The sequence below is a fragment of the Geospiza fortis genome, unplaced genomic scaffold (assembly GCF_000277835.1).
Source record: "Geospiza fortis unplaced genomic scaffold, GeoFor_1.0 scaffold192, whole genome shotgun sequence".
Lineage (NCBI taxonomy): Eukaryota > Metazoa > Chordata > Aves > Passeriformes > Thraupidae > Geospiza > Geospiza fortis.
In genome coordinates, this window is record NW_005054315.1 from 5,959,136 (window position 1) to 5,986,984 (window position 27,849).

At 40.2% G+C, this 27,849-nt stretch overlaps 1 protein-coding gene across 4 annotated transcripts; it reads left to right on the forward strand.

The window, feature by feature from the left end:
• The first annotated feature begins 1,038 nt into the window (after positions 1 to 1,038).
• FHL2 (four and a half LIM domains 2) lies at positions 1,039 to 26,387 on the forward strand. Of its 4 annotated transcripts, XM_031056200.1 has the most exons (7): positions 1,042 to 1,236; positions 11,463 to 11,642; positions 18,919 to 19,093; positions 23,805 to 23,974; positions 24,611 to 24,640; positions 24,722 to 24,797; positions 25,517 to 26,387. In XM_031056200.1, exons 2-7 carry the CDS (start codon positions 11,487 to 11,489, stop codon positions 25,666 to 25,668), a joined length of 759 nt encoding a protein of 252 aa, XP_030912060.1. In that variant the 5' UTR covers positions 1,042 to 1,236; positions 11,463 to 11,486; the 3' UTR covers positions 25,669 to 26,387. The 4 variants fall into 4 exon arrangements, with proteins under 4 accessions (XP_030912061.1, XP_030912059.1, XP_030912060.1 ...); XM_031056201.1 differs by having other exon boundaries at positions 1,039 to 1,236; positions 11,463 to 11,532; positions 24,611 to 24,797; XM_031056199.1 differs by having other exon boundaries at positions 1,041 to 1,236; positions 11,468 to 11,642; positions 24,611 to 24,797.
• Positions 26,388 to 27,849: the final 1,462 nt, after the last annotated feature.

Consider the following 27,849-nt stretch of genomic DNA (forward strand, 5'->3'; position numbering starts at 1 on the left):
TGCCTGGCATCTTCTGGATGCAAAACAGCAAGACTCTCTTGGGACAATGGGCTTCACATATTTATCCTTCCAGTTTCTCTTAAGGTTGAAAGCATTCATATTAAAACACCTCTCTTTGGCAAGCACCAGTCATTACTGAAGAATTGCCCTGAAATGCCTCCCCAGCCTACCCCTCAAGCTGCAGAGAGCAGCTTTCCCATGTGCTTCTGATCCAAATTCTTCCCAGGACCCTTATTGTTTTGATTGGCAGAATGTGTCTCTGCTAGAGTTGTTGATAAATGAAATTGGATTTTGTAGCAGAAAAAATAGTTCCTGATATAGTAGGATTAATAGTTTCCCCTCTTCTTACCATGTGCACACTGGCAAGGCTCTCGACTGGGTAGTGAGCTTGTGCTGAGACAATCTGTTCCTTTGGCTTTCTCTTAGAAAAAGATGGTTGGTTTTGTTTCACTGATTTCCCCAGCTTTTGTTCGTTTTCCTCCTGATTATGGGGAAGCTTGTCAAGACAGAAGGGTGGAGAGAAATTAGACTGGGGTCTAAATGGTCATAAAGAAATGCTTGGACACGTGGTCTTTGTAAAAATGTGCACCTCTCCACAAAGAAGGAGAGAGACAGGTTGTTTCAGTCTTCTTTGGCAAGACACTCAGCAGGCAAAATGACCAACGCAAATAAAGCCTCATACCAATTTTAACCGAGGACTTTATTATCTCAGCCAGGTGAAGAGCCTTACAAATGTTGGGGCTTGAGTTGCTGTAAAACCTCTCTTTCTGCAAAGAGCGAGCTCTTGGATTTAGCAAAGCCATGTTATTAATAAGCATCAGGGGTTTAGAGAAACAAAGGCTGGAGGAGGGGAGAGGGAGCCTTATTTTAGGAAGGAGGCCAAGAAAGACAAGATGTTTAGGAGGGGGAAGTATTGACACCCTTGGAATAGAGAAAGTGTCGAATGCCAGCTGCAGAGCGCCTCAAAGCATGAGAGTCTCCGATGCTTTTGTCTCCTTATATGGTAAAATGATAGCGAGGGGTTTCACTAGGCTGGGGAAGGCAGCAGCCTCTTTCCACACTCGCTGACTGCAGAGCTGCACTCGGCGGAGCCGCTCTTTGCAGGCAGTGGGAAGCCCCAGCTGGCTGCACAGCTCCCGGCTGCAGGCAGGCCAGGGTGCTCTTGGCACTTTTGTTAATGGATGTGACCCCCTGTCCCCGGTCCAGGAGGTGGCATTAACTGCCCGCTACTGCTCTGTAAGTAAATATCCCTTTTTTCCCCTTCCCCCCCACTACCCACAGAACACATCTTTGGAGGTGTCGCTTTAAACAAAGAGGGCAGAGAGGAGGAGAGGGTTGTTTAATATCCCTGTGGGTTATTGAGGAAGGATGCGAGGAGAGAGATTGCCGGTCCCCCTTTCTCCCAAGTGCACGGGCAGGGGTGTGGGGAGGACAAAAAGACAAATTTCTTATCGCAGCAATTACTGCTGCATGTCCGTCAGCAAAGTGACACATCAGCGAGCTGATGAGGCACCGGGTCTTTTCATGTGTAACTATTTTTAATGACTGTATTGTGCTGCCTGTGTAATCCACCGGGAAGGTGATAAAAAGTAGAAGATGGGGTCTTAGATTCCTTACACCTCCGTGCACTCCTGCTGCCGGGCTCAACAAAGGAGCATTTTGGTACTGTAGCAAGAACAGATGCACATGAAACAAAGGTAGCCTCTCCTCTTTGCCGGCAAACGGCGTGGATAGATCGTGTATGGGAAAAACGGGAGCCATCAGCATTGTATTTCTTCTTTTTTATGTGGAGAGAATAAATTAGAATACAAATCCCAAGTATTAGCTCTGCATTCCTTCTTTTTGTGCTTCTCTCTGTGTGCATGTGTGTGCAGCCACAATAACCCAGTCCTTACTGTATGCTAACGTGGATTTCTCTGTGTATGTAATAAAGGAAATACTAACTTTGTCTGCATTGATGGCTGTTCCAAACTTTTTACTTCCCCCAAGGGATATGGCTTTTATTTAGTTGACCAAATACCTGCATATTACAGCTAAGCTCTGTATGGAGACACACAGCTCTGCTGAGTACAGCAAATGTTATAAAAATATAGATACCAGCAAGTCAGTCTGTAATTGCCACTCCCCTGACTCCAATCTAGAGGTATATTAACTAAGATTGCTAATTGACATTGAGATTGTCAGGGTCAGTAGCTGTAATATTTATTGATGGTTAGGTGTATTTATATGTTGTCTTGAATAGGAATTGTTCTAAAAGGGACCAACATCCCTCTGTTGGTCCCATCTATGTTATTAGATACACAAATCCATTAAATGTGAAAGAATGCTTCAGTTATGGTTGTCTCTGGGGTTTCTGCTGTGAACCCTATTTTCATCAGTTCATAAATTTATTGGACTCCCAGCTTTCTCAACAAAATCTTCTGTGCCTTTTATCAGCCAGATGGTAAACTTTGAACATTATTGCTTCAGGCATTTGGCTATGGAAGGCAAAAAAATAAAAAACCAACTCACCAAAAAAACCCATGTGTTTGTTTATTTTACAAAAATGTAGGTCTGTTTTGTGCACCTGTAAACATAACTGGGAAAGGATGGATTCTAAAGGTTGCTCTTTTTCAATAAAAGCTGGCCAATTCTTGGTGACATATGCAGAATTTTTTTTTAAAGTATATGAGTTGCTGTATTGAAAACTCAGTTCCTGACACAGCCTAACATTACTATCAAAATGTGATCAGAGAACCAATAAAACTCTCTTTTACCCTAGCCATAGGGTAAAATGACCTCTGGCTTGTGAACTAACATGTGGTTGAGGTGAATGGGGCAGCTGAAAAGACATAAAATGATGTTGTTGAGCAATCAAATTCCTAAAAGTTACCTTGGGTTCCCACCTGACATCTCCATCTAACTAGTACAACTGAGGCTAGGGGGTGAACCAGTTCTTGTGGTCTTTTGAAAAAGCCCAGGACAGCAAAAGTACTGGGATAAAATATAGTTAATTTTGGTTCTCACCATTCTGCCAAATGGGCTCCCACAGAAAGTGGTAGTGCTACATATGCAAGCATCAAATAGTCACTTCCAGGTGGTTTGGATTTACAGGGAAATACTACTAGTTTTTGTGAAATCACTGTTATCTCCCAGCAGTGGCTACATTGTGTCAGATACTGTTTGTCCATGTGAAGTTCCTACCACACAGAGCATGTAATGGTGATTCCCAACTGAAGAACTCAGGAGCAAATAATGATCTGTTTCCCACTCCTTAGAGAAGTCCAGGGATAGCACTTTCCCTGAAATCACATCTTTCCTGTCCATACAGGCATCAGCTCTCCCTGATGGCACACCTTGCATTAGAAAAGAGATCAGATAGCTCCTTTGATCACACACAACACAGTCTGCCAGGATTCCATCATGCTTTGAATGTCAGAAGCCAAAAATAGAAAACAACCTCAAAACATTGGTGACAAAGTAGAGCTCCTATAATTGTAAGGGTTAATGACAGTTTCTGCTGCACTGCACTGCAAATTCAATCTTTCATTCCAAAAGAAAAGGATAAGGAGGGCTGCAAAGACCTATATTCACAAGAGACCCCTGGTTCAGTTCTCCAGGGCATTGAGCTCTGAGCTCAAGCAATGTGTTACTTGGGTATGTACCTCCTTGCCTTGCCTCATCTCACCGGGGCCAGGATATTCAGAGTTAAGGGAAGGTCAGATAAGTGTTAACATCATCACCAACAAGCAATTCCTGTTGCTGCTGGCCAGCATGCTCACAGTCTTTCAGGGTCCCCAGGGACCAGGAACATTCAAGTCTAGGTCTCATCCATGTTTCTCTGATGGATAAATCTGTCCTGAGCATCTCTGGACAAACTCTGAATGGTGTAGTGTTGTAGGCAATCATCTTCCCTCACTTGGGTACTGCTTCAGAGACTGGGGGAATCTCATAATTTGCATTTTTAGACTGATTAATTCTAATGGTGTAGTTTTAATATTTAATTTACATATGCACACTTATTTGTGATACAGATTCACCACAAGTGAGAGTATGAAATGGCAGGGTAATGACAGGTTTCATGAAAATAAATCTTGGATACATTGACAGCCACTGAAGCATTAACATTTCAACAATATTAATTAGCTATATATAGATAGAATTTGATTATAAACCAGTAGAGCCTTTTCCGAAGGATAAATATCAAAATACTCATGCCAGTAACTCATACTCATGGTGATAAAGTTAATTTTGTTCCTTTTCACATACCCTTCCATATTATGCTGAATTATATCAACTAGGATGCTGAATGGTAACTGTACATATTATGATATGCCATAAGAGGAATGCAGGTGAGCATAACACTGACATAAGCATATTCACCATTCCCTTTCACAGAAAATTCCTGAATTTAAAGTTTCAAATATATCCACCACCACAGAGAAAGTTCTAAGGCATCACTCTGATGGTGTTTGTTCTTGACCCCCAGCAAGCATAAATGTAAGGGGTCAAAACCCACCACTGTTTCTTCACTTCATTTTGCATAATAAAAGCAGCAAATTGCATAAAGCCATGAAATACCTGCAATCATTTACATAGCTGTGTTTTGTCATTGCTCTGAAGCACCCATGGGATTTAGAGCAGAAGTGTCTTCAGAGACCAGGATCTTGCCTTTGATGAATTCCACCTTTCCGTACTATGCTGTGCAGCTCTCCATGGTGGATTCAACATCTTCCTTCTTCAGCTGGAAATAATCTTGCCCACAAGAAGATTGCCTATGTCCATGCCATCAGGCTCTCTATGTCTTTGCGCTTTCTTCTGTACCTTTCACACACCACAGGTACTTTGGCTCAACCTCAGTAGATGTTCTCTCTGGGTCCAGTCTTCAGCCACAACCCCCCCAAGCTGGGCCTAACTGGTTTCACACAGGTGCAATCCATCTGGTTTTCTAAGATGTGCCCAGCTGAAGGGATGCCCCAAGGTTTATGTAGCCTCCTTTGTCACATTTTGTAAGGCCGTGGGCATGGCAGCTGGGCAGGGAAGTGTGGGTACCTCACAGCCCTGAGGCATTCCCTGCCACAGCAGTTTTATCCAGCAGCTGTAAGAGGTGCATTAACCAATCCCCCAAACCAGGCTTGCCAATTATCTTAGACACAAGGGGCTTTGTGGTCTTACCTCAGTAAACAACCACAGCCGTGCTGCTAGAGGACAGGACAAAAAACAAAGCATTCTTCTTCCACAGAATCATCCCAACTTTTCTTCTATCCTTTCTTTAAAGAGGGAAACACAGGCTATTTGGGACATTATTCTGGTTTTGTGCCCTGGGTAGTAGTAAGGAGGATTTAAAAAATACAGAAAAATTTGGAAACATGACTGCATGGTAGCACATGGCATTTCTGGGCATTTTTATCTTAAAGTCTAATTTCTCTGCGATTAGCAGTCAGTGTTCCTGACAATAAAAGAAAGCAATCCTTTTCTGGAAAAACAAACCTTTGTTGGAGTTTAGTGTCTGCAGACATTTAGCTTATACACTACTTCTGCAGGATAGTGCCAGAAATAATAAAAAAGTTTATTAATCTTATACTGTTTTTCTCCACTATAATGTTCTGTTATCTGCTTAAATGCTGTTATTAGAAATACAATTTTTTATGCCTAAGCAGGATCAAGTACTTGACCTTTCCTCTGAACAAGCATTTGCTTATTTTGCAAGAGAAAGAAGGAGGACAGCAATTTCAAAAGGCTTTAAAATACAAAATAAAAGCAAGCCTTTCCACTTGAACTGTGCTCCTCCTTGCTGTGGCAGATTTAAGTCATCATGTTCCAGGTTATTTCAACACTCTTCTTTTGTAACTGAATTGTGTGCAGGAATATGGGTAAGAGCATAGACCCTCCAGTCATTTCAGTATCAGCCTGAGATACTGAAATGATAGACCATAGAGCAAAATCTGTGGGGTACCATTTCAAAGTGTCAGTGCTCAGTTCTTCTGTGGCATTTGTAGATATTACTACTGGCTCTTGCTCTACCACTGCTGGAGTGGCTCTAGACTGGAGCAGATCTTTATTGACTGCCAAACACAATAAACCACACAGGAACCACAAGTGGAGAGTTCCTTCTCCGCTGCTGTAACTGGGATTACTTTAGCCAGATGCATGAGGAGCCTTGCCACACAAGAAACATTTTCTATTTCATTTTTTTAAAATTATTTATGTTCTGCTAAGGATACAATCTTACCCAGCACACTATCCACTTTCCAGTTCATGACAAGCTCACTGTGCAATCCAGACAGGAACCAGGTATGCTTTGGTTATCTACATAGGTTAATGCAGTCTGGTCAGAAAATTGCACTACAGAGATTAAAAAAACCTCTAAAAAACAGATCAGAATGTTATACCATACACAAAATAAGTCAGCCATTTCCAGGGAAGGTGAGTCCTTGGAAAAACCCTTGGAAAACCTTGGAAAAAATGTAATTTTGAAGGATATTGCAAGGTAACTTTATTAAAAATGATTTTTTTTCTTTAAGTAGCTTTTAAAATTTAGCATCTAAAGGCATGACTGGGATATTTTACTTGGGGTCAATTTTTTTATTATTTTATGTTATTATTACTATTGTTTTCAAATATTAAACCAATTTTCCTGGTTTTTGATGAAGAGAAAATGGTCATTCCTGATTTTTCTAAAGTAAATTAAAAATAAATAAAATTTGATTGCCCTCTTTTCCCCTCGCATGGCCCTATGGTTTGGTTTGGAAAGATGCTTAGATCTTCCAAGTGTTTTCCTGTTGCTGAAACAAGATGACAGATAATGAATGTGGCTAAATTGCAAGGAAAAGAATCACTTCTTGCCAGAAAGACCAGCGTAGTTTGAACTGTCAGTTCATGGTTGTAAATAAATCTTTTCATTTTAGCCTTTGGAGCATTAACATAAATTGTTTCCAAATGCTCCAAACCTGCATGGCTCATGTCACTGGAGTTGCCAGACACAAATCTTCCTTCCTCAGGGGAAGAGAAATAAACAAATAGAAAATTCTCCATGTGTACTGTTCTTCTGGAAAAATAGACAGGTGGGAGAAATTCCTGTACATCTTGAAGGAAGACCTTCTGTTTCCTATGCAGATGGCTAACACAACATACTGATCCAGGGGCATGGGGAGAGAAAGCCCCAACGCTACTCAGCTAATTCAGTCAACAGCAAGTCCTCCTTTGGCATCTACAGGGGCTTCATTCTGTGTCTCCAGATGCTGTTACAACAAGAGGTCAGAACTTCACTGAATAAACTAAACAACTCCTACATGGTTTAGATTGTTCCCCTTGGCCTCTTTCTCTCTCTTGTGCTGTGCATCTGCACCTCTCAGTGCTCATCACCCCCTATGAAAAGTTGAAACAAGAGATGGACAGAACAGCATTTATTAGGCTTGCAGACACAGCTGAAGAAGCAGGCAAGGTCTGCTTTTTCAGTAGTCAGTAGTGTCATGGGATGGGGGAACACTGGATTATTTCTTAATGACATGATGAGCCCTAATATTTATGCAGTAATATGACAACTTTAGGAATTACTGCCAGTAAAATGAGACTGAGCCAACGGGGAAAGAAGAGGAAAGAAGCATAGATTTTGAGTCAGTCTACTAACTTTTTGTTAATTTTCCTGCCAATTCTTTCTTCCTGTGAGACACAGTGTGGGTAGTACTAACATTTGGCATAAGCTGTAGCTTCTCTTTTGGGCAGACAACTGAAAGCTCTTTTCCTTTTGGAGATGTACTTGCTATGTCTGATGCTGTAGGAGGGAGACTGAATGGCAGAAAAAATCAATTTCTTCATCATGATTATGTTGAGAGGAATCTGAAAAAGCATAAGTATAGAATGACTACAGTAATAAAATCTAAAGATCTTTAACCACAAAGTGCTGTAATAATGATGAGCCTCTGTCCCACAGCTCTTTATGGTCAACAAGTATCAAACACAAGAGAAAGAAATAGATCAATGGCAAGGAGGTTGAATTGCAATTTGTGTTCATCTACAGCCATCCAAGTTTCCTGTTTTGTTTTTTTTCCCCTTAAAGTCCAAAACTGTGCATATGCCCTGCACTAAGCTAAACATGAGGGGATTTTATATAACAGGAATTAATGGACTGGCAATGTAAAGGACCATGTGTACAAAGTGACAGGCAAAAATATTGCTCAGTGTGATTTTAGGTTCCTTGATTGTAAGACAACAGCGAAATTATTTGTTTGAAATTCCTTATAGTATTTACTAGATAGGACCCATTATTACCTCACACTTAATTCTCTCTGGAGCAGAAAAAACTCTGTACAATATGCTCAAAATAGCACAGAGTAGATCATGAGATTCAGTCCAAGACCTGGATTTAAACAGCCTGGAATTTTGGGATGCTTCAACCTTAATTCCAGCTTACTGAATGAAACCACATGAACCTGAATTCCTAACTTTAAAATATATTGGATCCAAAATTGCTCCCAGATCCAATAAAAGATTCACAAAACTAAAGCCAAAATGCAGATCTTGTCTTTCAGTTTCCCAGATCTCTACAGCTGCTCCTCAAATCTCATCCAGAGCTGTCCCTGCATTGTCTTCACAGAGCAGAGTTCATCCCTAAATCTGTTTGAGATGTAGAAATGAGGACTGCCTCTCCCTGCTCAGGGTGAGGGGGACAATCCCCTGGGACAATCTTAAAACACATTTAACAAAACTAGATCTCTTTCAGGATTGCAGGGCTGTGCCCAGGTATTTTCTGAAATCATGGAAGCAAGTATTAAATAATTGCTGAATTATTTTGAATTGTTGAATTATTACATTATTATATGAATTATTAAATACATCTATTATATTATGCTTACCTCTGCTCCAGTGAAATGCACCCAGAAGACAATACAGCACTCAAGAGGGAAAGTCCTGTGACCAAGAGACAGGAACGTCCACTTCTAAGGGAACAGTCCTTCTTCCAGTCACAAAGCACAAGTCACAAATATTTAACATTTAGTAACTTTGGATGAAATGGTATAAACCTGTAAAGGAATCACACTCTATAGTTTTTGCTTTTACACATCAGGACTGCAGAGAAATTTTTCACTCTTCAGTATCACACATCTACTTTTAAATCAGGGTTAGAAAGAAATAATTCTGAAGAAGGGTGACAAATGCAAATTCATAAGTGGTTTCTGCTCACATTTTAACTTAGCAATAATGCACACTGAATGGGCAACAAAATCCTATCATTTGGAAAAAAATACCTAATATAGGTAAAAAGTACATATTTCTGTCCTAAATACAGGCTATTTGAACAAAAGCTAGCAATCCTCTCAGTCTTAGTCATACATCTGCACATATATCTCAGTGTACATTGGCCTGACTGCATTTTGCTGAGATTACTTCAGAAGGAAATTAGGTCCTGACTAGTTCTTTCCTGGGAAAGTCCAAACCTATTATGTAGGTTAGGGGTGTAAACAGGCTCAAAACAGGGAGGAAAATCCATTATCATCTATTAAATGTTCTGGTAAAGACTGCAGGTGTATTTCAAGAGAAGACTAACTTGCTGGAAGCAATTGTTACGGAAATGTCCCTATGTATTGTCCCTGTTCTCCTGCCTTATACTTCCATTGCTAGCTGCTGCTGCTGGAAATGGGCTACAGGGGAGCTTTGGGTGGTCATTGCACTTCTCTCTCCAGCACATCTTCTTACTTTCTGTCTTCTTATCAGTCCTATGATCCTCTCTGCTCCTTAAGGACAAAGAGCACCCTACATACTCCCAGTTCCCCTCTGGGATAAGAAAGTTACTTAGTTCCTAGACCATTTTGAAGGCCAAAGCAGTTGCCCTGCTAGTCCTGGGTTGTCAGAAGCACAGAAGACCAGCTGCCAGGATTTGTGCTTCCTTCCAGGCATATTTTGGGGCTTGCTAGTTTGTCTCTCTTCTTTAGTAGTTACTTAGGATTCGTAAGACTTTCCAGCACTGGAGACATCACTTACCTACTTCACATAAGTAAAAGCACTCACCCCTCAGTCTGGGCTAGTCACCACAAAATTCAGCAGTGTATTGGCCATTTAAAAATAAAATTAGTCCATTCAGACAGCTCTAAAACCTTAATCATATCCCAGCGAGACAGAATGAAAGATAATAATAAATACTGAAATCCTGGAGAAGAACTCAGGATTTCAGAATGCCCTATGGGTGGCTCCCACTGCCAGAGGGAGAGGACAAACTCCAGAAATCAGCAACCTGTGCCAAGAGCACTAAGCAAGTAACATTTTGTTTAAAACTGAGAGCTGAAGCTGGCAAAAGGACTGCAGGTGCTGTAAATGTCACTTGCACATGAAAGACAGAGGTAGCCACTTAAGCTATTAGTACTCAAAACATTTAAGGATTTATAGATCAGATGTGCCTTAAAGAGGAGGTGCAGCCTGGCAGGCAGTTAAGATCATGCAGTCCAGGTGGCATGTACTTTCTACTTGGGAAATTGCCTTTCCTAAGCAGGCAGCTATGCCCTCCTCCAGATGTACCCTCCAGATTTCAGGTGCAACACATGCTGCAAGCCTCAGGTTAAGAAAGAAGGTGATGACTGTCATGAAACCCAAAATAAATTGTCCCAGGCAATAATAAATATTCATCAAAGACATTTGTGTCATCTTTGCTTGCGTGTCCATCCAGAAAATGATAGAGCTGTAACAAGACTTGAGGAGCAAACATCAATTGCCCCTAATTCAGACAAGCTGAAACATTATATACAGTTTCTTCTACTTGATTTTTCCCTTTCCTAGTAATTTTTTTTACATTTGTCTGAGCCAGAAAACCCAGGATCCAGGTCCCATTTGTGTCCCAATACACTACAGCTATTGGACAACTTCTTCAGGTGCATCAGAGGAGAATCAGATACACAGTCACCAATCCTACACCTTCCGCCCCCACAGTCCATGCACTAGCAGAGATGGAGGGCTGGTGTCTGCCTGTGGAGAAATGATTGCCAGACATTGGCCCACTGAGAATGCAGAGAAGGAAGGTGCAGAAGCACATAACTGTGGTGCCTGATAGTCTGTGCATGACTCAAGTTTACTAGCAATGTAAACCTTTCTCTTGCCTTATCCAGGAGATGTTGCTTCTGAAGGAAGATTAGCTGGCTCATCCTCTTAATGGACTTGACTCCCTCCATCCCCTAGAGAAACACCTTCTGGTTGCAGACCTATAGGTCAAATTCCATTTACAAATCCCACAAGAATTCTTCACACTCAGGGTTTAATCTTTCCTCTCATCTCTAGCACTAGGTCTGGCCAAAGATGGATCAACAGATGGCTAATTTAGATGGGCTGCACTGCAAAATTTATAGCCCAGATTTTTCCTATTGTGTTCAATTATTTGACTGAAAGTCGGATTAAAATTGAGGTACAATGTGAAAAACAATTAATAAACATCTCTTGGGGGATTGGGTCAAGCGTAGCTCTGTCTGACATGTGCTTGTTCCTGTCTTTGTGTGCAGGATAGCTGGGCTCCAGACACCAACATGACTGAACGCTTTGATTGCCACTACTGCAAAGAGTCTCTATTTGGTAAGAAGTACATCCTGAAGGAGGACAGCCCCTTCTGTGTGAAATGTTATGAAAATCTTTATTCCAACACCTGTGAGGAGTGCAAAAAACCTATTGGCGCTGACTGCAAGGTATGTTGGATTTGTGTCTTGTTACAGAAATCTTGAGAGAGCAGCCTGGATACAGAGCTCTGAGATCTGGAAGGATCCAGCCTAACAACTACACAGGGGTTTCTTTTGATGGCAGAGCATGTTTTCTGGACCCCAGTATCTGTTTTCTATTGTTTCACTTGGCAAACCCCTCTTTACCCAGCATGGTAATAGAAATGCACTCCTGTAAAGCGCAGAATGATCCGATGCTCTGATGTAAGAAATTCTCTTTGATTCATTGGGTGAGCCTTTCCTCAGGGCTAGCTGGGATCTGAAAGGGTGACTGAAGCTGGTTGGGCCTGCTTTTGGGTCAGAGGGAGCTAATCCACTGCTGGCTTTGCAGTGACCACACTTCTGAGGTCATCAAGAGACACACACTCAAGCAAAGGTGCTAACTTGGAGCTCACAGAAATCCAGCTAATGCTGACTCAAATAACAAATCAGATAGAGATAGAAAAATTAACCTTTTAAATACAGAATGATGATAGTGGAGTCTATGGGATGGACAGAGCAGAGGCCTTGCCTTCTTGAGTTATGCACTGCTACAAGACATGGAAACACCTGCCTGGAACAGAATAGTTGTGACCACCTGTATTTCTTTTAAATAAATTTAAACAACTGGAGTTCATGCCAGTTTCAGCCTGCCTGAATGAGGACAGAGGAGCCATCCAGTGAAGTGTCTGTTACACAGCTACCAACAGACTTCATCTGATATGCATCCTCCTTGCATAAAATTGGCCTGTTCGAAGTTGGGCAAGATTTTCACTGACAGAGCAAGATTGCAATAGAACTGCAATTTGTATTGCATGCCCATAGGATTCTTCACAACCCAAGGATATCTGATTTTTGATTTCCCATTGCTGATCCATTCCTCTACAAAAATGAACTAATTCCCATTAGTGATACTACCACCCAATCACTATTTCAGAGATAAAAAAATATATGCTTACTCACACTGGAAAAAATAAATGCCTCATACCTTCCAAATTGATCTACAACACCCTATTGGCAAATCAGTAGGAAAGTCCTTTTCAGAAGCCTTAAAAAGGTAAAAAATTTTTCACCACCAAGACAGGGAACTGGCAATAATCTGTAAGAAGGTATAAAATTGCCAGCTTTCCTACAGCTCATAAATATTCAGGTTAGAGATGAGATACAGCTGGCCTGGCCTGACCTGAAAAAGCAAAATATTCCTGCCGTGTTCCAGAATGTGCTTTTGTTTTAAGGTCTCTTTCTAATCCCCTGAGAAGATATTTCCATGTGTTGATAGTCAAGAATTTAAAAACTTGGACCAGCTTCAACAAATCTTGGTCAAAGTATTCAGGAATTAATCAGGCTGAACTTTTCAACCCAGATTTATGTATTTAGGGAGTGTGGGTGTTATCCGATATACTGCTTTTCTTTACTTTCAAGTGAAGCACACTCTAATAACAGATTGAAAAAAAAAAAAAAAAGAAAAAAACCCCACTGTCTGCAATCTAAGAATATTTTATCTATGTAAAAACCAGAACTATATGTGGAAAACACAACTAAGAGATAGTAAATAAAGATTTCTTAAAGATCTAAAAAGCGTGCCAGAAACAAACATGTCCTTTTGTTGTTTCTGTGACTGCTGTTTGTGCCTGTTCATGCTGTAGTTTTTGAAGCTGTTGATCAATTTTAGTAAATTCTGATAAATGGATAAAAGTTGAAACTTAAATTCCTGCAAGTTTTCTGAAAAAAACCTGTGTTTGGGTAGAAAAAGAGATCCTATGAATGTTCTCATTGAGAAGAAAACTGAAGTAGTTTTTCAATGACAGTAATAGACACTAGAGAACACATTTGAGAGAGCCCTTACATGCGCCTCAGCCACAAGATAAGTTTCAGATGAAGTGTGTACACTGTGACTGAGCATAATTCAGCCATCAAACAGTCACAAAAAAAATCAGGCTTCTCCTCATTAAACTGTATGAATATGCAGGTATATAAGTAAAAAAGAAATACATATACACACACCTATATATATGCATTTTTACATAAATCTTTTTACACATACTTTTTCATCTGAACAAAGAAGAGAAATTGTACTACATTTGGGAATGAAACCAGTGTATTTATTGTATAGACGGAATTGACTCCAATTTGTTTGTATGCTTGACATAACCCAAAACTGTAACATTTGGAATAAAAAATTTAATGGAGTGACAGTGTCATGAGAAAAGGTCACATCCAGGCCTCTGCATCTGGCAGCAGTGTCCACACTTACATCCACATTACAACATGGAAAGTCCCACAAAGTTCTCACATCAGATTTTCCTTCACAAGTGCCTTCTTGGCCACCATTATTTCTCTTCACTAAGAAAAGCTACACAGACAACTGTAGGAGTGGGTCGGGGTCTCTTGCACGGTCGGGATGGACGGAGACAGAGATCTCTGAAGCTGTCGTAGACATGCAATTTATTGCAAAGGCGTGAGTGCAGAGCTTTCCTGGGAGCTGCCAGCTGCAGCTCAGAGCAAAGCTGAAAGAAAGCGAAGAAGAGCAAAAAAAAGAAAGCAAGAGTAAGAGAAGCTTAGAGCATAGAAGAGTGAGCAAGTAAAAACAAGAGAAGAGTAAGAGAGCGAAGTTCTCGTTACAATAGATTAAATCATTTTCTGTGTTGAATATTCTGATTCTCACTAACTAATCTAATACAAGATACAAATCTTATAGCATTTACATACAGCTTATAAGAATCACTACATTACTATATTGTGTTACATTTTAAACTCTAAAAACTACTCTTTAGACCTCTCCTGCCAAGCAGTCAAGGTCTTCTTCTGACTTTTAGACTTGCTTACTTAAAGAAAGTATTGTTTCATCAAGAAAGAGATTACTTGCTCAGCTACACTATTGTTTTCCCGTTGTTCATTAGCTAAGAAATCTCAAAAATTGCCTTCATTTCAATCTCGTCTACTTTTTCTATATTCTCAAAATCTTTCACTAAACAATCATATTTATAAACTTCCCTGTTCCTTCCTCACCAACAAGAACCAGATACTCTTAATTTCCTTCTTTCCCACCCTCCCAATTACATCAAACCTCCTATAACTGACAGGGTTACAACAAAGTGAAAACACAGGTGCTGAGAAGAGGACACTTGTAATACTCAAATTCTGACAGCGCTGGACTCTGAGAGGATGAAATTGATGCTGAATTTTCACACTGTGTATTAGCTATAGCACAGAGAGCCCACAAGGCAGCAATGCTGTAGAGAAACTTACCGTGAATTCAAGTCAGGGGAGAAATTTCTTCACTATCTTTCTAATTTTTCAGGTAGTTTATGGGTAACTGTGAACTTAACTGAGTAATAACTAATTTGTTCCTTGTTTTAAAAGAACAAGTCTTGCCACCAGAAGATCTCAGAATGACAACATATGTCTGAATGACACCTTTGGGCATAAGCCATTTCATTAACTGTAAACACTTCTAGCTGATGCTTACAAAACTTTCACAGACAAATTAAAAGCTTCATATACTGACTGGTAGGAGGCACCAGCAGGCAGTATGAAAATACAACGTTATTTCTCTCATACCTATTACACATTATCCATATGCCAACAAGTTACAGGAGAAATTTACTTTTCTAGAAAAAAATTGTCATTTTAATGGCTAAGTCCCTGGTGAATGCTCACCACACCTACAGTTTCATGCTTATTTCTGGAAATCCATACATCTTGCACACATTTGCTTAACTGCTGAAGGGTTACTTTTGGTTGACTTTGGCTTTTTTAATACTTTCCTTGCAGATCCTATGATATGGAAACCTTGCAAATACTGGAAATACCTTCAGTAATCCTGTGTTTAATGCAGTCCACAAGTTGGCTTTGCCAAGCAGAAGGGGGTGAAAACTCTCTCTGTGAAATGTGCAAATTAAATTATGAGTGGATTGTGAGATACAGCTACTGTGTCAGCACGCAGGCCAAAAATACATCAAAAGGGTTATTCTCACACATAAACTAAACAAGAAATAAAACCTCCAGTAATGAGGATCAGGAAAGAGAAAAAATAATTATTTTTCTCATTTTTAATATTTAAACCCTGTCCCAACATGCAACACTTTTTCAGCTCATTATTGAATCTCAGGCTAGTTTTGTGAAGTGAAATGGTAAAAGAGATGATTACCTTAATATTTCTCACACATATAAGGGGCTGAGTACAGCACAATATCACTTGTTTTTACCTTTTCTCCACATACTTTTATAGGTATGTGCCAGTCTAACGTACTTAAGGGTTTTGCTACAGGGTATGTGTAGCTAAAATCTGCACAGCATTTAGTTGGCGTAGCCCATTTCCTACATTAAACCTTCTGAAAAGACCATTGTGGTAAAAAAAGCCATGAACAACATATACAGTTACTGTTCTGGTAATAAACTCTCTAATCGCCTTCTTCCTACTGGGTCCCTATTGAAACCCACAGAACTTCAAACCCTGTTGTTCAAGAGAAATGGTACTGCATAATGGCTTCAGTTTGCTTGGACTTAAAAAGCCTGAGGAGAAGACAATAAAAATGCAGGGTATGAGGAGCCCAAGCTTAACCCAGTTAACTGCTAACCCTAGTCTAAGGGCGTTTTCTGGGTTTTTTTTTTTTAAACACACTTTTCTAAGTCACATGTAGTCCCACCCTAGAGGCCAAATGAACCATGCTGGAGCAAAACTATAGAGAGCTGTGGAGAAGCTGTAAAACTTGATCTTGCCAATGTTAACAGTTATCTTGTCAAAGTTTTCTTGGTGGGTGTCATAATGAAAATAAGGGAAAACACAACAGGAATTAGTTGTGTATCACTTGTACCTTCTGCTGGAACAGATTTATTTGGGTTACAATCAGCTAGCATAAACTAGAATTCATATGCCTAGACTAAATCTGATGTTCTTTCAGCTTAACAGAGGAGCAGCCTGACATTCAGAATGCTTTCAGTCAGTTTTTGCACATGCTTTTCCAGTGTAGATTTTGCTCCAGATCAATACATCCATAGCTTATGAACAAGTCAAAGCCTCCAGTAAAATACACAACATGCTGCAATAGACCAAACCTCCTTTTTAGTGACCTAAGAACACTCATGATGCATAAATGGTTTCACCAGTACCTTGGACTAGCTTGCTTTCAGATGTGACAGATTCAGAGAAAGAAAGCAATATCCATTTCATCAGTCTAATATTCTACTGTCAAAGTCAGACATTTAGACTCTCTCTACATTCAATGTATAGTAATCCAGAGAAGCTAAAGATTATTCAATCCACTTTTTATCTGGGGTACTTTTTGTTTAGTTTTGCTTCATGACTTCATCATGATGAAATATCTGCTACTGTCACCTACCCAGCTACTGCCTATAAAATCTTGCCATCATAACTGACTCAGGGATCAAATCTTTCATCTTTGACACCTAATCTTTGTCTTCATTACTCTTCTTCTAAAAGGCATGTGCCATCTTCAGGGTATCATTTAATTAATAAAATATGCATACATCACCACATGAATTTTGGATATTAAAAAATAGCTTGCTGAAAATTGCAAAACCAGGAAATGACAGGTAATGAGGAAAAATAATTGAATACATCACGTTACAAGAGCAAGAAAATCAGATCTGATGTTCTACTTTCTAAAAGACAAATTTCAGTTATTTTGGAAAACACTGCATATTGTATTTTTTCTGTTGAAAATATAATATGAGACCAGATTTAGGCTATTAAACTTCCCTCAAAGAGAAGAAAAAAATGTAAGTAACTTCCAAAGAAGATTGGTTTTCATTTGCTATTAGAAAATATTAAAATATTACAGTCAGAAATTTGTGTTGTTTCAAAAGGATTTAGCTGAAATGAATAGATGAGCTGAATAAACAACTGTCTGAAAGATGTAAAGTGGAAGTCTAAGATATTCTACCACAGAGTGCAATCTCAGAGATGAAAACTGTTACTCACCATGATTCAAAAAAATTAGTTGAGTGGCACAGATGTCCAAACAGAAAGGTTTAATTTCATAGTCAAATTTTGACACAAATTACTAAAGTTTAACAAGCTACCACATATCAGCTGAGCTAGATGAAACTGTTTCAGTGTTTCCAGCTAGCTGTTTATGAGAACAAGGCTCCCAAAGGCAAACTGTTATTTTAGGTTAACTGAAATCAGTGGTATCTTGCTCTGGCCTAAGATTGCACATTTGGAGTTACCTGTGACTGTACTGACTGACATAGTACAGCTTATGCCAGATCAGGTACGTACCCTTTGTGATGCTTCACACAACTGCAAAATTGGAATTCATTATTCTACCACTCGCTCTTTTCCTTCAATTACCCTGATTAGTTTAGTGCCTGCAATAAATACAGAGTAGATCTTGAGCTAGAACCTGAGAACTTATTTCAGCTGAACTTTTATACTCTCTATTCATGACAATTCTAGCCTTTCACACTCCCAACCCAAACCAGAGCCTCCATATTTTGGGGTAGACACCGCTTCTTGTAATCATCCAAACTCTATTTTGTTTGAAGTCCAAAGACACTGTTCAAGTGTTACATGTACAGGCCACTTTAACTTAAATTTTAAAAAGCACAATCCACTGTTTTAGGTCACAATTTTGAGAAGGACTGTTTCTTTTAAGTAACCAAAGGAACCACTGTGAAGAGTATTTTAAATACTAACATGCCCACACTAATCCCTTGGCCAGTACTCTGGATCACGGGATGCAGGTACAATGTGGTCTTGTACCTTTCAGTACAATCCACATCTGAAATATAGGTAAACCAAAACACAAGAGTCAGTAAAAATTTTTTGTAGTGGAAAAAACCCAAAACAGATCAGACTCATTCCACTCTTGGTGTAAACTTGTCAAAAAAAAAAACCAGAATGCAATTGGGAAAAAATATTTCTGTTCAGGAGTAAATATCCATGAAATGAACTAGAAATCAGCAATAGATAAGGCAAATAGGGGAAGTCTATCATACTTGTCAGGTTAACAAGTTAACTCAAAGGCTGGGCTTTATTCTCAAAGGAAATACCTAAGTGAAATTAGCTGCTCCTCTGTCACAAACAAAAAGGGTACCTTGAACTGAAAAAGGGTTGATAGTTGTCATGAGCTGCTCTTTGTTATCACAGCAAAATAAGTTCACCTTTGTCAGAACATTTTGTTTTCCTCAAAGCAGCCCCAGCTCCTGGCTGGAGTTCAGATTTGGATGTGTTTGCATTCTCTGAGCTTCCAGTTGTGCAAACTATTCATTCCACTTACTCTGTGGTTTTGGATTTCTACAGGATCTGTCTTATAAGGACCGCCACTGGCATGAAACCTGCTTCCACTGCTTCCAGTGCAAGAATTCCTTGGTGGACAAACCTTTTGCTGCAAAAGAGGAACATCTACTTTGTACTGACTGCTACTCCAATGAATACTCTTCCAAATGTAATGAGTGCAAGAAGACAATTATGCCAGGTTAGGATGTTCACTTTTTGGACTAAATATCAAGCCCAAACTCAGCAATATTTGTGAGAAATATTTCTCCTTGACTATCTCTACTAGGTCATGCTGAACTATGTAAAAAACTGGTGATGGTGCATTTTAGTCCACTTCCATGACTAGAACATGTAATGTCCATAATGGCTCATGGAAGAACTTTTATTCATGTGAAAATTTGGTCTAATTACTCAAAATTTAGCTTCTCTCAGACAGATGGAAAATTGATCAAAGTGCCTCTGAAGTCTTTCTTGAGCACAAAGATATGAAGGAAGAGGAAAGAGCTATTTTTTTTAACATGAAACTTGAGGTTATAGTATTAGATTGCTAAAACCTGTTCTTCTTACAACAATACTATAGCATTCTTTGATGATTTGAAGGCCTTAATGTTGAAGTGCTAGCAGTGCAGAAATAAAATATTAAAAGGCAGTTTGAAGAATCCTCATACACACTCCATAGTGATTACTAGTTACTTTGTCAGCTGGTTCTGACATTGGTCATCTCAGATAAAAAGAGGAAACCACAACACTTTGCTCCTCAGGTGTAAAAATGAAGGCTTGATGATAAAATAGATCGACAATATTTAAAAGCAGACTACCCTATCTATTCAGAGTTTAAACATCTATTATTCCATGTGCACCCATTTTGCTGACACAGAAATAAAAATTGACATGCTTGGGAATAGCCAGTGCAGTTTTAAAGCTGGAACTCCATGACACAGGAAGTCCATTCACATCCCAGAATACTAGTTGTATCCTGGGCTGCACCTAAAGCACTGTGGGCAGCAGGGCAAGGGAGGTGGTTCTGCCCCTTAACTTTGCTGTTGAGAGATCCCACCTGGAGTGCTGCATCCAGCTCTGGGAGCCCCAGCATAAGAAGAACATGGAACAGTTGGAGGAGGTCCAAAAGAGGGCCACAAAGAGAGCTGAAACACTTTGCTTATAAAGACAAGCTGAGGGAGCTGGGATTGTTCAGCCTGGAGAAGGCTCTGGGGCAGCCTTTCAGTACTGAAAGGGGACCTGTAACAAACCTGTAACAAAGATGGGGACAAACTTTTCAGCAGGGCCTGTTGCAATAGAACAAAGTGTAACTTTTTTTTTAATTAAAAAAACTTGATTTAGATAAGGAAAAGGAATAAGTTTTCGACAATGAGGGGATAAGGTAAAACACTGAAACAGGTTGCCCAGAGAGGTGGTGGATGCTCCATGCCTGGAAAAATTCAAGGTCAGTTTGGATGGGGTTCTGAGCAACCTGATCGAGTTGAAGATGGCCCTGCTTACTGCAAGGGCCTTGGGCTTACTGCCAGGGCCTTGGACTAGATGATCCTTTCAACCAAAACTGTTCTATAAATCTATGATTCTATAATGTTATGTGTATATACTTTTAGTACTGCTCATCAGATTCATTGCCATTATCAGTGATTTACTGGGTGGATCACTTTTTGTCTATTGTGCCAGTTATACATTGTATATGTATATGTATATGTATATGTATATGTATATGTATATGTATATGTATATGTATATGTATATGTATACGTAGTAATGGAAGCTGGATTCAGTGACACGGAATCACTGCTTCTCTTATAACCCAGAAGAGAAGAAATTAATTTTTGTAAGCTTTGCAATTACCCACTGGTCTCTAGATGCTTACCCAAGATAGCTGAGATGTCACCACACTGGGAGAGCAGTACACTCACCATGCTTTTTCTGCTTACACAGCACACTGCCGTAGCACAGGAGCTACAGCAGAGGAGTATGGTCACCAGTGAAAGCATAATTTATTTTGAAAGAACCAGCATGTGATTGGATATCTTTCGTGGAGACTGTTAGTGCTAAACTTGCCCTTTGCTTTGAGCCACTAAAAGCAAAATGTAGATCACAGAATCACAGAATGACTAGGTTGGAAGAGACCTTAAAGATAATCAAGTCCAACCCATGCCCTAACACCATGGCACTGAGTGCCACATCCAGTCTTCTTTTAAACACATCCTGGGATGATGACTGTACCACCTTCCTGGGCAGACCATTCCAGTACTTTATCACTCTTTCTGTAAAAAACTTTTCCTAATATCCAACCTGTATTTCCCTTGGCGAAGCTTAAGGCTGTGTACTCTGGTTCTGTCAGCTGCTGCCTGGAGAAAGAGACCAACCCCCACCTGACTACAGCCACCTTTCAGGGAGCTGTAGAGAGTGGTAAGGTCACCCCTGAGTCTCCTTTTCTCCAGGCTAAACACCCCCAGCTCCCTCAGTTGTTCCTCACAGGGTTTGTGTTCCAAGCCCCTCACCAGCCTTGTTGCCTCCTCTGGACACACCCAAGTGTCTCAATGTCCTTCCCAAACTGAGGGGCCAGAACTGGACACAGCACTCAGGTTGTGGCCTCACCAGTGCCCAGTACAGGGGGAGAATGACCTCCCTGCTCCTGCTGGTCACACTATTCTAGGCCAGGAGCCCTTGGCCTTCTTGGCCACCAGGGCTCACTGCTGGCTCATGTTCAGCAGCTGTCAACCAGCACCCCCAGGTCCCTTTCTGCCTGGGCACTGTCCAGCCACATCCTTCCCAGCCTGTAACGCTGCAGGGGGTTATTGTGGCCACAATGCAGGACTTGGGACTTGGATTTATTAAACTTCATCTTATTTGGCTCTGCCCATCCATCCAGCATTCCAAGTCTCTCTGCAGAGCCCTCCTACCTTCCAACAGATCAACACATGATCCCAGCTTAGTGTTGTCTGCAAATTTACTAATAAAAGACTCAATCCCCTCATCAATAATCCATGTCATAAATAAAAATATTGAACAGAACTGGCCCCAGCACAGAGCCCTGAGGGACACCACTGGTGACTGTCCACCAGCTGGATGCAGCACCGTTCACCATCACTCTCTGGACCTGGCCATCCAGCCAGTTCTGAACCCAGCACAGAGTGCTCCTGTCCAAGCTATGGAAACTTTACCATGAGGTGTCCATTTAAATGATTACAAGCTTGTTCTTTCAGTCCTTCTGCAAGCCCAACTCACACTGACTTCAGTCTAGTAGCTAACAAAACAGTGCTCTCCCCTCTTTGAGTTCCAATGACAACACCATCCCGAAGAGAGCACAGCTGCAAATGTAAAAATAAAATTCTAGACTATTAAAAAAAATCCACATCTTCTTTCTCCAAATTATTATTCTTTCAAGGACTGATTTATCTGCTCCTTGACATGATATAGGAAGTTACCAGCATAGAGAGGGCATAATTTTTAGAAGGTGTCTGTTAATAAAAAGGAACAGAAATATTCAAGAATGTAAGTAGCAGAAAGTTCACTTACTACTGATGCAAGTCAATTTAAAAACCAAAAATATCCACCAAATAAGTCCTGAAGTATGCCTCTCAGAAGAATTTAATGAGATCATAAAAGAAGAAAAATATGTAACTAGTAAACAAAGATGAATTAATGCTTGAGAAAGGGAAAATGGTTAAACTTCAGCCTGCAGTAATAGAGGCAGAGAGAATTGGCATCAAAGGCATTAGTGTGGTTCTTTATCGTTAGCCAACTCGATCAGCTTGTCAGTCTTCCAAGTATTTGACTTCATGTTTGCTGTTACAGACTCCAGGAGTGATGCAGAACTGCAGGAACTGCATTTGGTTGTTTACCCTTCTGGCCAGTATCAAATATTCTGACTCAAACTGGTACATAGAAATCACACTGTGTGCGAATAAATTTATCTATCTAATAGGGCATCTCCAATTTCCTGGAATAGCTCAGAGTCCACCTGCCATACAGTGCACTGAATCTGCAAAGAACACTATCTGAACCCTAAAACTTTGTTCAAGAGAAGTGCATTTATTTCCTAACTACCATACCACTTTTCTGCTTTTCAATAAAAGGATTGTTTAAATTCCACATTTCAACCATATTTTCAATTCAACTGAAAACAGAGAGAAAGCTTTTTTCTTATTGTAAGGTTCAAGAGACAGAAAAACATTTAGGATAGTTTCTGTTGAGCTGGAAACAATTGCAAACTTATAATACAATCTCAATGAGAACAAGAAAAAGGCTCCTGAGCAGATATGAAATAATCCTTTGTCTCAGACAGAGCCTGTATTTCATTGGGAAAGGGAGGCAAGGTGCTTGACAGGAATTGCATGCCCCATCGTTGACAGTGTTCAAAGCCAGGTTGGATAAGGCCCTGAGAACCTGGTCTAGTGAAAGGTGTCCCTGTCCATGGCAGGGAGTTTAAAAGTAGATGATCTTTAAGGTGTATTTCAGCCCAAATCATTCTATGAGTCTGTAATTAACCAGGCACCTTGCTGCTATATGAGAAAGACACAAAACAGATGTGGAATGAATGAAGTCAGTCTTTAATGAGGAATGGCCTGACCTCCACTCAGCACTAACAGCAACTTATATTGGTGTCTGTCCAATTCTCTTGAATCTTCCTGTGCAGTGGAATTCATTATTTGCCTAATAAGACCACAAAAAGCTGTTCTAGGCTGTAGCTATTTGCAATAGATGTTTCTCTTCTTTGCAGGAGAAGAGATCTCCGAAAACCTAAAGTGGTACCAAATGTCATGCAAGGCTGGTAGAAACATTAAATAGCCTCTAGCTCACAGCTGCAATGCTTCTGGACTGACAGACAGCTGCCAGGCAAACCAGAGCTACAAACTGCTCTGGTTTCCAGAAGTTCACTTGGTGCTCTGCTCTCATTACAGGCACTCGGAAGATGGAATACAAGGGCAACAGCTGGCATGAGACCTGCTTTATCTGCTGCCGCTGCCAGCAGCCTATTGGGACAAAGAGCTTCATCCCTAAGGACAATCAAAACTTTTGTGTACCCTGCTATGAAATGCAGTTTGCCATGCAATGTGTCCAGTGCAAGAAGGTAGTGCTCTTATTTTGCTTATGTGAAACCTAAGGGATTGAAGTCCATCCCATTTTATATCCAAGTAGGCAGAATATCTCATTTTTGTATGTGTGAAAAGATTAAGAATTAACTGGTTTTAAGAGATTATGTCATTACAGTTCCACTTACTTGTAAAAGAAAACTCCGTGACAAAGTCAGGAGAAGCAGAAAGTAAATACTTCATCTAAAATATGAAATAAACCAGTCTTTCCCAAAGGAAGGAATTTGAAACACATCAGGTAATTCCTCCACCATGAAGAAAGGGACAGGTGAAGGAACAGTGATGAGACAAACTCTGGTAAACGCATACAAAAAGCAACATACAAAGAGTAGCTTGAAAAACAGAGTCCAGTTGAGAGTGAGATTTTACAATATATGCAGAATAAAGTACTTTTAGCATGGGGTTTCTTTTTATAAATGAGGAATTACAATAAAGCACTTGCATGATTTTCTCAAGGTCAACTCCAAGCAAAATTGTAATCTTGCTGTTGCTAAGGCTCCTTCCCCTCCTCCCACCTGCAAAAATCTCATCAACCTTCCTCTTTACCAAATCAAAAGACAAACTTGCCACTCTTAAGAAAACACTTTCTTGTCTTTGTTTTTTTCCTAAAACAGGCTATCACCACAGGAGGCGTTACCTACCGGGAGCAACCATGGCATAAGGAGTGTTTCGTGTGTACTGCGTGCAAGAAGCAGCTGTCTGGACAGCGCTTCACCTCCAGGGATGAGTTTGCATACTGCTTGAGCTGCTTCTGCAACCTCTACGCCAAAAAGTGTGCTGGATGCACAAACCCAATCAGTGGTAAGTCTCTCGTGGCTGGTGCTTTTACATTTTGTGGCTGTTGTGTGTGTTGAGTTGCTACTAAAGGCAAAACTAAACAAAAAGTCTGACCTGGTACGAGAGATTCCCAACTAAATCTTTTCATGGAACTCCAACTAGCCATTTTTGAGGTTAAGCAAAAGACAATTACTACTGAGACATTTTTCCCATTTTTTTTTCTTTTGTACAGCTTCAATACACCTGATGATAACTGCCATAGCCTCAAATTCTGGAATGCTTTTTTACTAACCTCATATTTCCTTCAGAGCTATGAATCAAGTCATGACACATGACAGACTTCTTTTTTAATTATCTAAAATGCACCTCTACAAGACATAAATTAACATACTCAGGTGCCATAAAACATTCTGTAAAAAACTACCAGAATTCTGTTCAGAGTCAGGTGCTTTGCTTTTCTTCTGCTGCATGTTGCAGGGCCATTCCTTGGAAGTTAATTTCTGCCATTATCACTAGGGATAACAGCCTTGCTCATTAACTTTGCTGAAAGAAACAGAAGTATTTGAGAACGAAAATGTTAGTCACTACAGAATAAGGATGGCAAAATTAGCACAGCGACAAACAGAATTGCCACAATGGCATCTTTTCACTGCTGTGTGTCAGATCTCCATGTCAGTCTGCATGACCTGATGGCTGACCTGCCATTGTTTTCTTGTAACAGAATGATTTTGCTTTTCAAACAGGACTCGGAGGAACCAAGTACATCTCTTTTGAAGAACGGCAGTGGCATAATGATTGCTTTAACTGTAAGAAGTGCTCCCTTTCATTGGTGGGTCGTGGCTTCCTCACAGAAAGGGATGACATCCTTTGCCCTGAATGTGGAAAGGATATTTAAAGCTCAAACTAAGGGGTGAGGAAGAAGGGAGGAAAGCTGTGCTTGCAATATATAGTCTGAAACACGTGGATGTTCAGAGCTAGCTTTGCCACTCTGTGTCTCACTGTACTATTAACATTTCTTAACCTTTTCCTTTATACTCTCCAAATCTGGAGGGAAAACATCTTGAGAATCTCTAATAGCAGTGTTGGTGTTTAAGATTTCTACCAATAACAAAAACGAATGCAAAACCCATGATGTAAAACTAGTTGGCTGTTTTTGACATAACGTACCATTTTTAAGATTTTTTCCTAAAAATATTCCTGTTACAAGCAAGTGATACAGTTCAAGGATAACAATGGCCACACACAATACATTAATAGGTGGATATCCAGAAGCCTTCTGCCCGCTGAAATCAATGGCAAAGGCCATTCAATTCCAATAAGGCTGGTGTTCTTGAGCTATGTGACAAGAGTGTGCTGTCAAGTCTGTAGAAAGACTGCAAAAGTAGAGCATGTTTCAATGTACATGGATTTGTGACATGCCATAAAAAGATAATGATGAAACAGTGGAAGTGGGAGTGCTTCATGACAGGTACATATTTTATTGCATGTCTAGGCGATCATTATGTGAAGTACAAGTTCTGATTGACAGTGTCAGTATTACAGTTAGTTGACATTACACTGCACATTGTATTTTTCAAAATAAAACTGTTTAAAATAAAACTGTTTAAAACAAAACTGTGATTGTGGCTTAATTGTATTTACATAATATTTACAAAAATGATTTCACATTCTGAAGAAACACAATGCATACAAACACAACCCTTTTTGCACCCAATTTTTGGGAGTGTGAAGTTTAGACAGTTCTCAGAAGGGCCCTGCTGTACAACATAGTCTTTTACTAATTGAAGTCAGTGGGAAAACTACCAGCAAAAATGAACAAGTGTGTGAAAACACACACTGTACTGACTGCAGCTGATAAAAATGTGTTCATAGGCTCTAAACTCAAGCCCAGGATATTTTTCTTCTCAGCAAGCAAGGAGGTCAAGACAACTCAAAAGACATCCATCTATCTTTGCAAAAGTCAGAAGTTTAACTTCTATAGTAGGGCATGCTTTAATTTTGTTCTCTATTGGGATACATAATACTTTTTGTTGTAGCATAATTTCTGCTATGTTTGCCACAGCAGCAACTGTCAGCAACAGTGTGCTAGCAAGACAGTAACATCAAAAGGAAATAATACAAAGGAAGATAAACCCTTTCCCAAAGCAAACTGCAAGAAATATGGCCATGTTATGTGATGCACAGTCCCAGTACACCTTCCAGATGGAATTCATTTGTGTTCAGAAAAAGGAGCAAAGAAATATGTCACACCTCCAACAGGAATCTTCAGATGTGAAATCAATATTTAGGAATATACTTACTCTGTGTGCTACTGGGTAGGGGAAGTTTGCTCCTTGAGTTTGTCTCTTAGTACCAAGTGCAAAGTGCTCACAGGTCATTCCCCTCATTAATTCAACCATCTAAATAGATGTATCAGATCAGATTTAGTTTATTGCACACCATTTGAAGAACTTGGCTGGCTGACATTTTTGAAGTGCACACTGTGCTAATCAGAACTCAGTGAATGATTAAATTCTATTCCTTGGTGATTTCATTCTATGATGAAAGCTGTAGCAATAGCCACAAAAATCCCTCTTTATCCACACCTCTGAAAGGAGAGCAAACTCCTCACTCTCTCCTCAGGGGTCTGCCAATCCCCAGCACACTGCAGCTCTGCTCTAGTGCTTTGCAGAGAGAAGAAAGATTCCTTTGAGCTAAAGGGGTAGTGCCCCTGTACTTGGCACTGATGAAAACCCACATCTTGAGTCATGTGCTCAGTTTTAGGCCCCTCATTACAAGCAGGACAGAGGTGCTGGAGTGTGTCCAGAGAAGGGCAATGGAGCTGAAGGGCAATGGAAGGTGCTGAAGCTGGGAGTTGCTTAGCCTGGAGAAAAGAAGGCTGAGGTGAGACCTTACTGCTCTCTACAACTGCCTGAAAGGAGATCATACCAAGGTGGGGCTTGGCCTCTTCTCTCAGGCAGCTTGTGATAAGGAGAAAGCCTCCAATTTTGACAAGGGAAGTTCAGGCCACATATTAGGAAAATTTTCTTGACTGGATGTGGTAAAGCAGTGGAACAGACTCCCAGGGAATGGTGGA

Excerpts from the sequence above, each read along its gene's own strand:
- FHL2 (XM_031056199.1), top strand. The coding sequence starts at position 11,487 with ATGACTGAACGCTTTGATTGCCACTACTGCAAAGAGTCTCTATTTGGT. Across the intron at positions 11,643-18,918 it reads CTATTGGCGCTGACTGCAAG|GATCTGTCTTATAAGGACCG; the intron begins GTATGTTGGATT and ends GGATTTCTACAG. Across the intron at positions 24,798-25,516 it reads ATGCACAAACCCAATCAGTG|GACTCGGAGGAACCAAGTAC; the intron begins GTAAGTCTCTCG and ends CTTTTCAAACAG.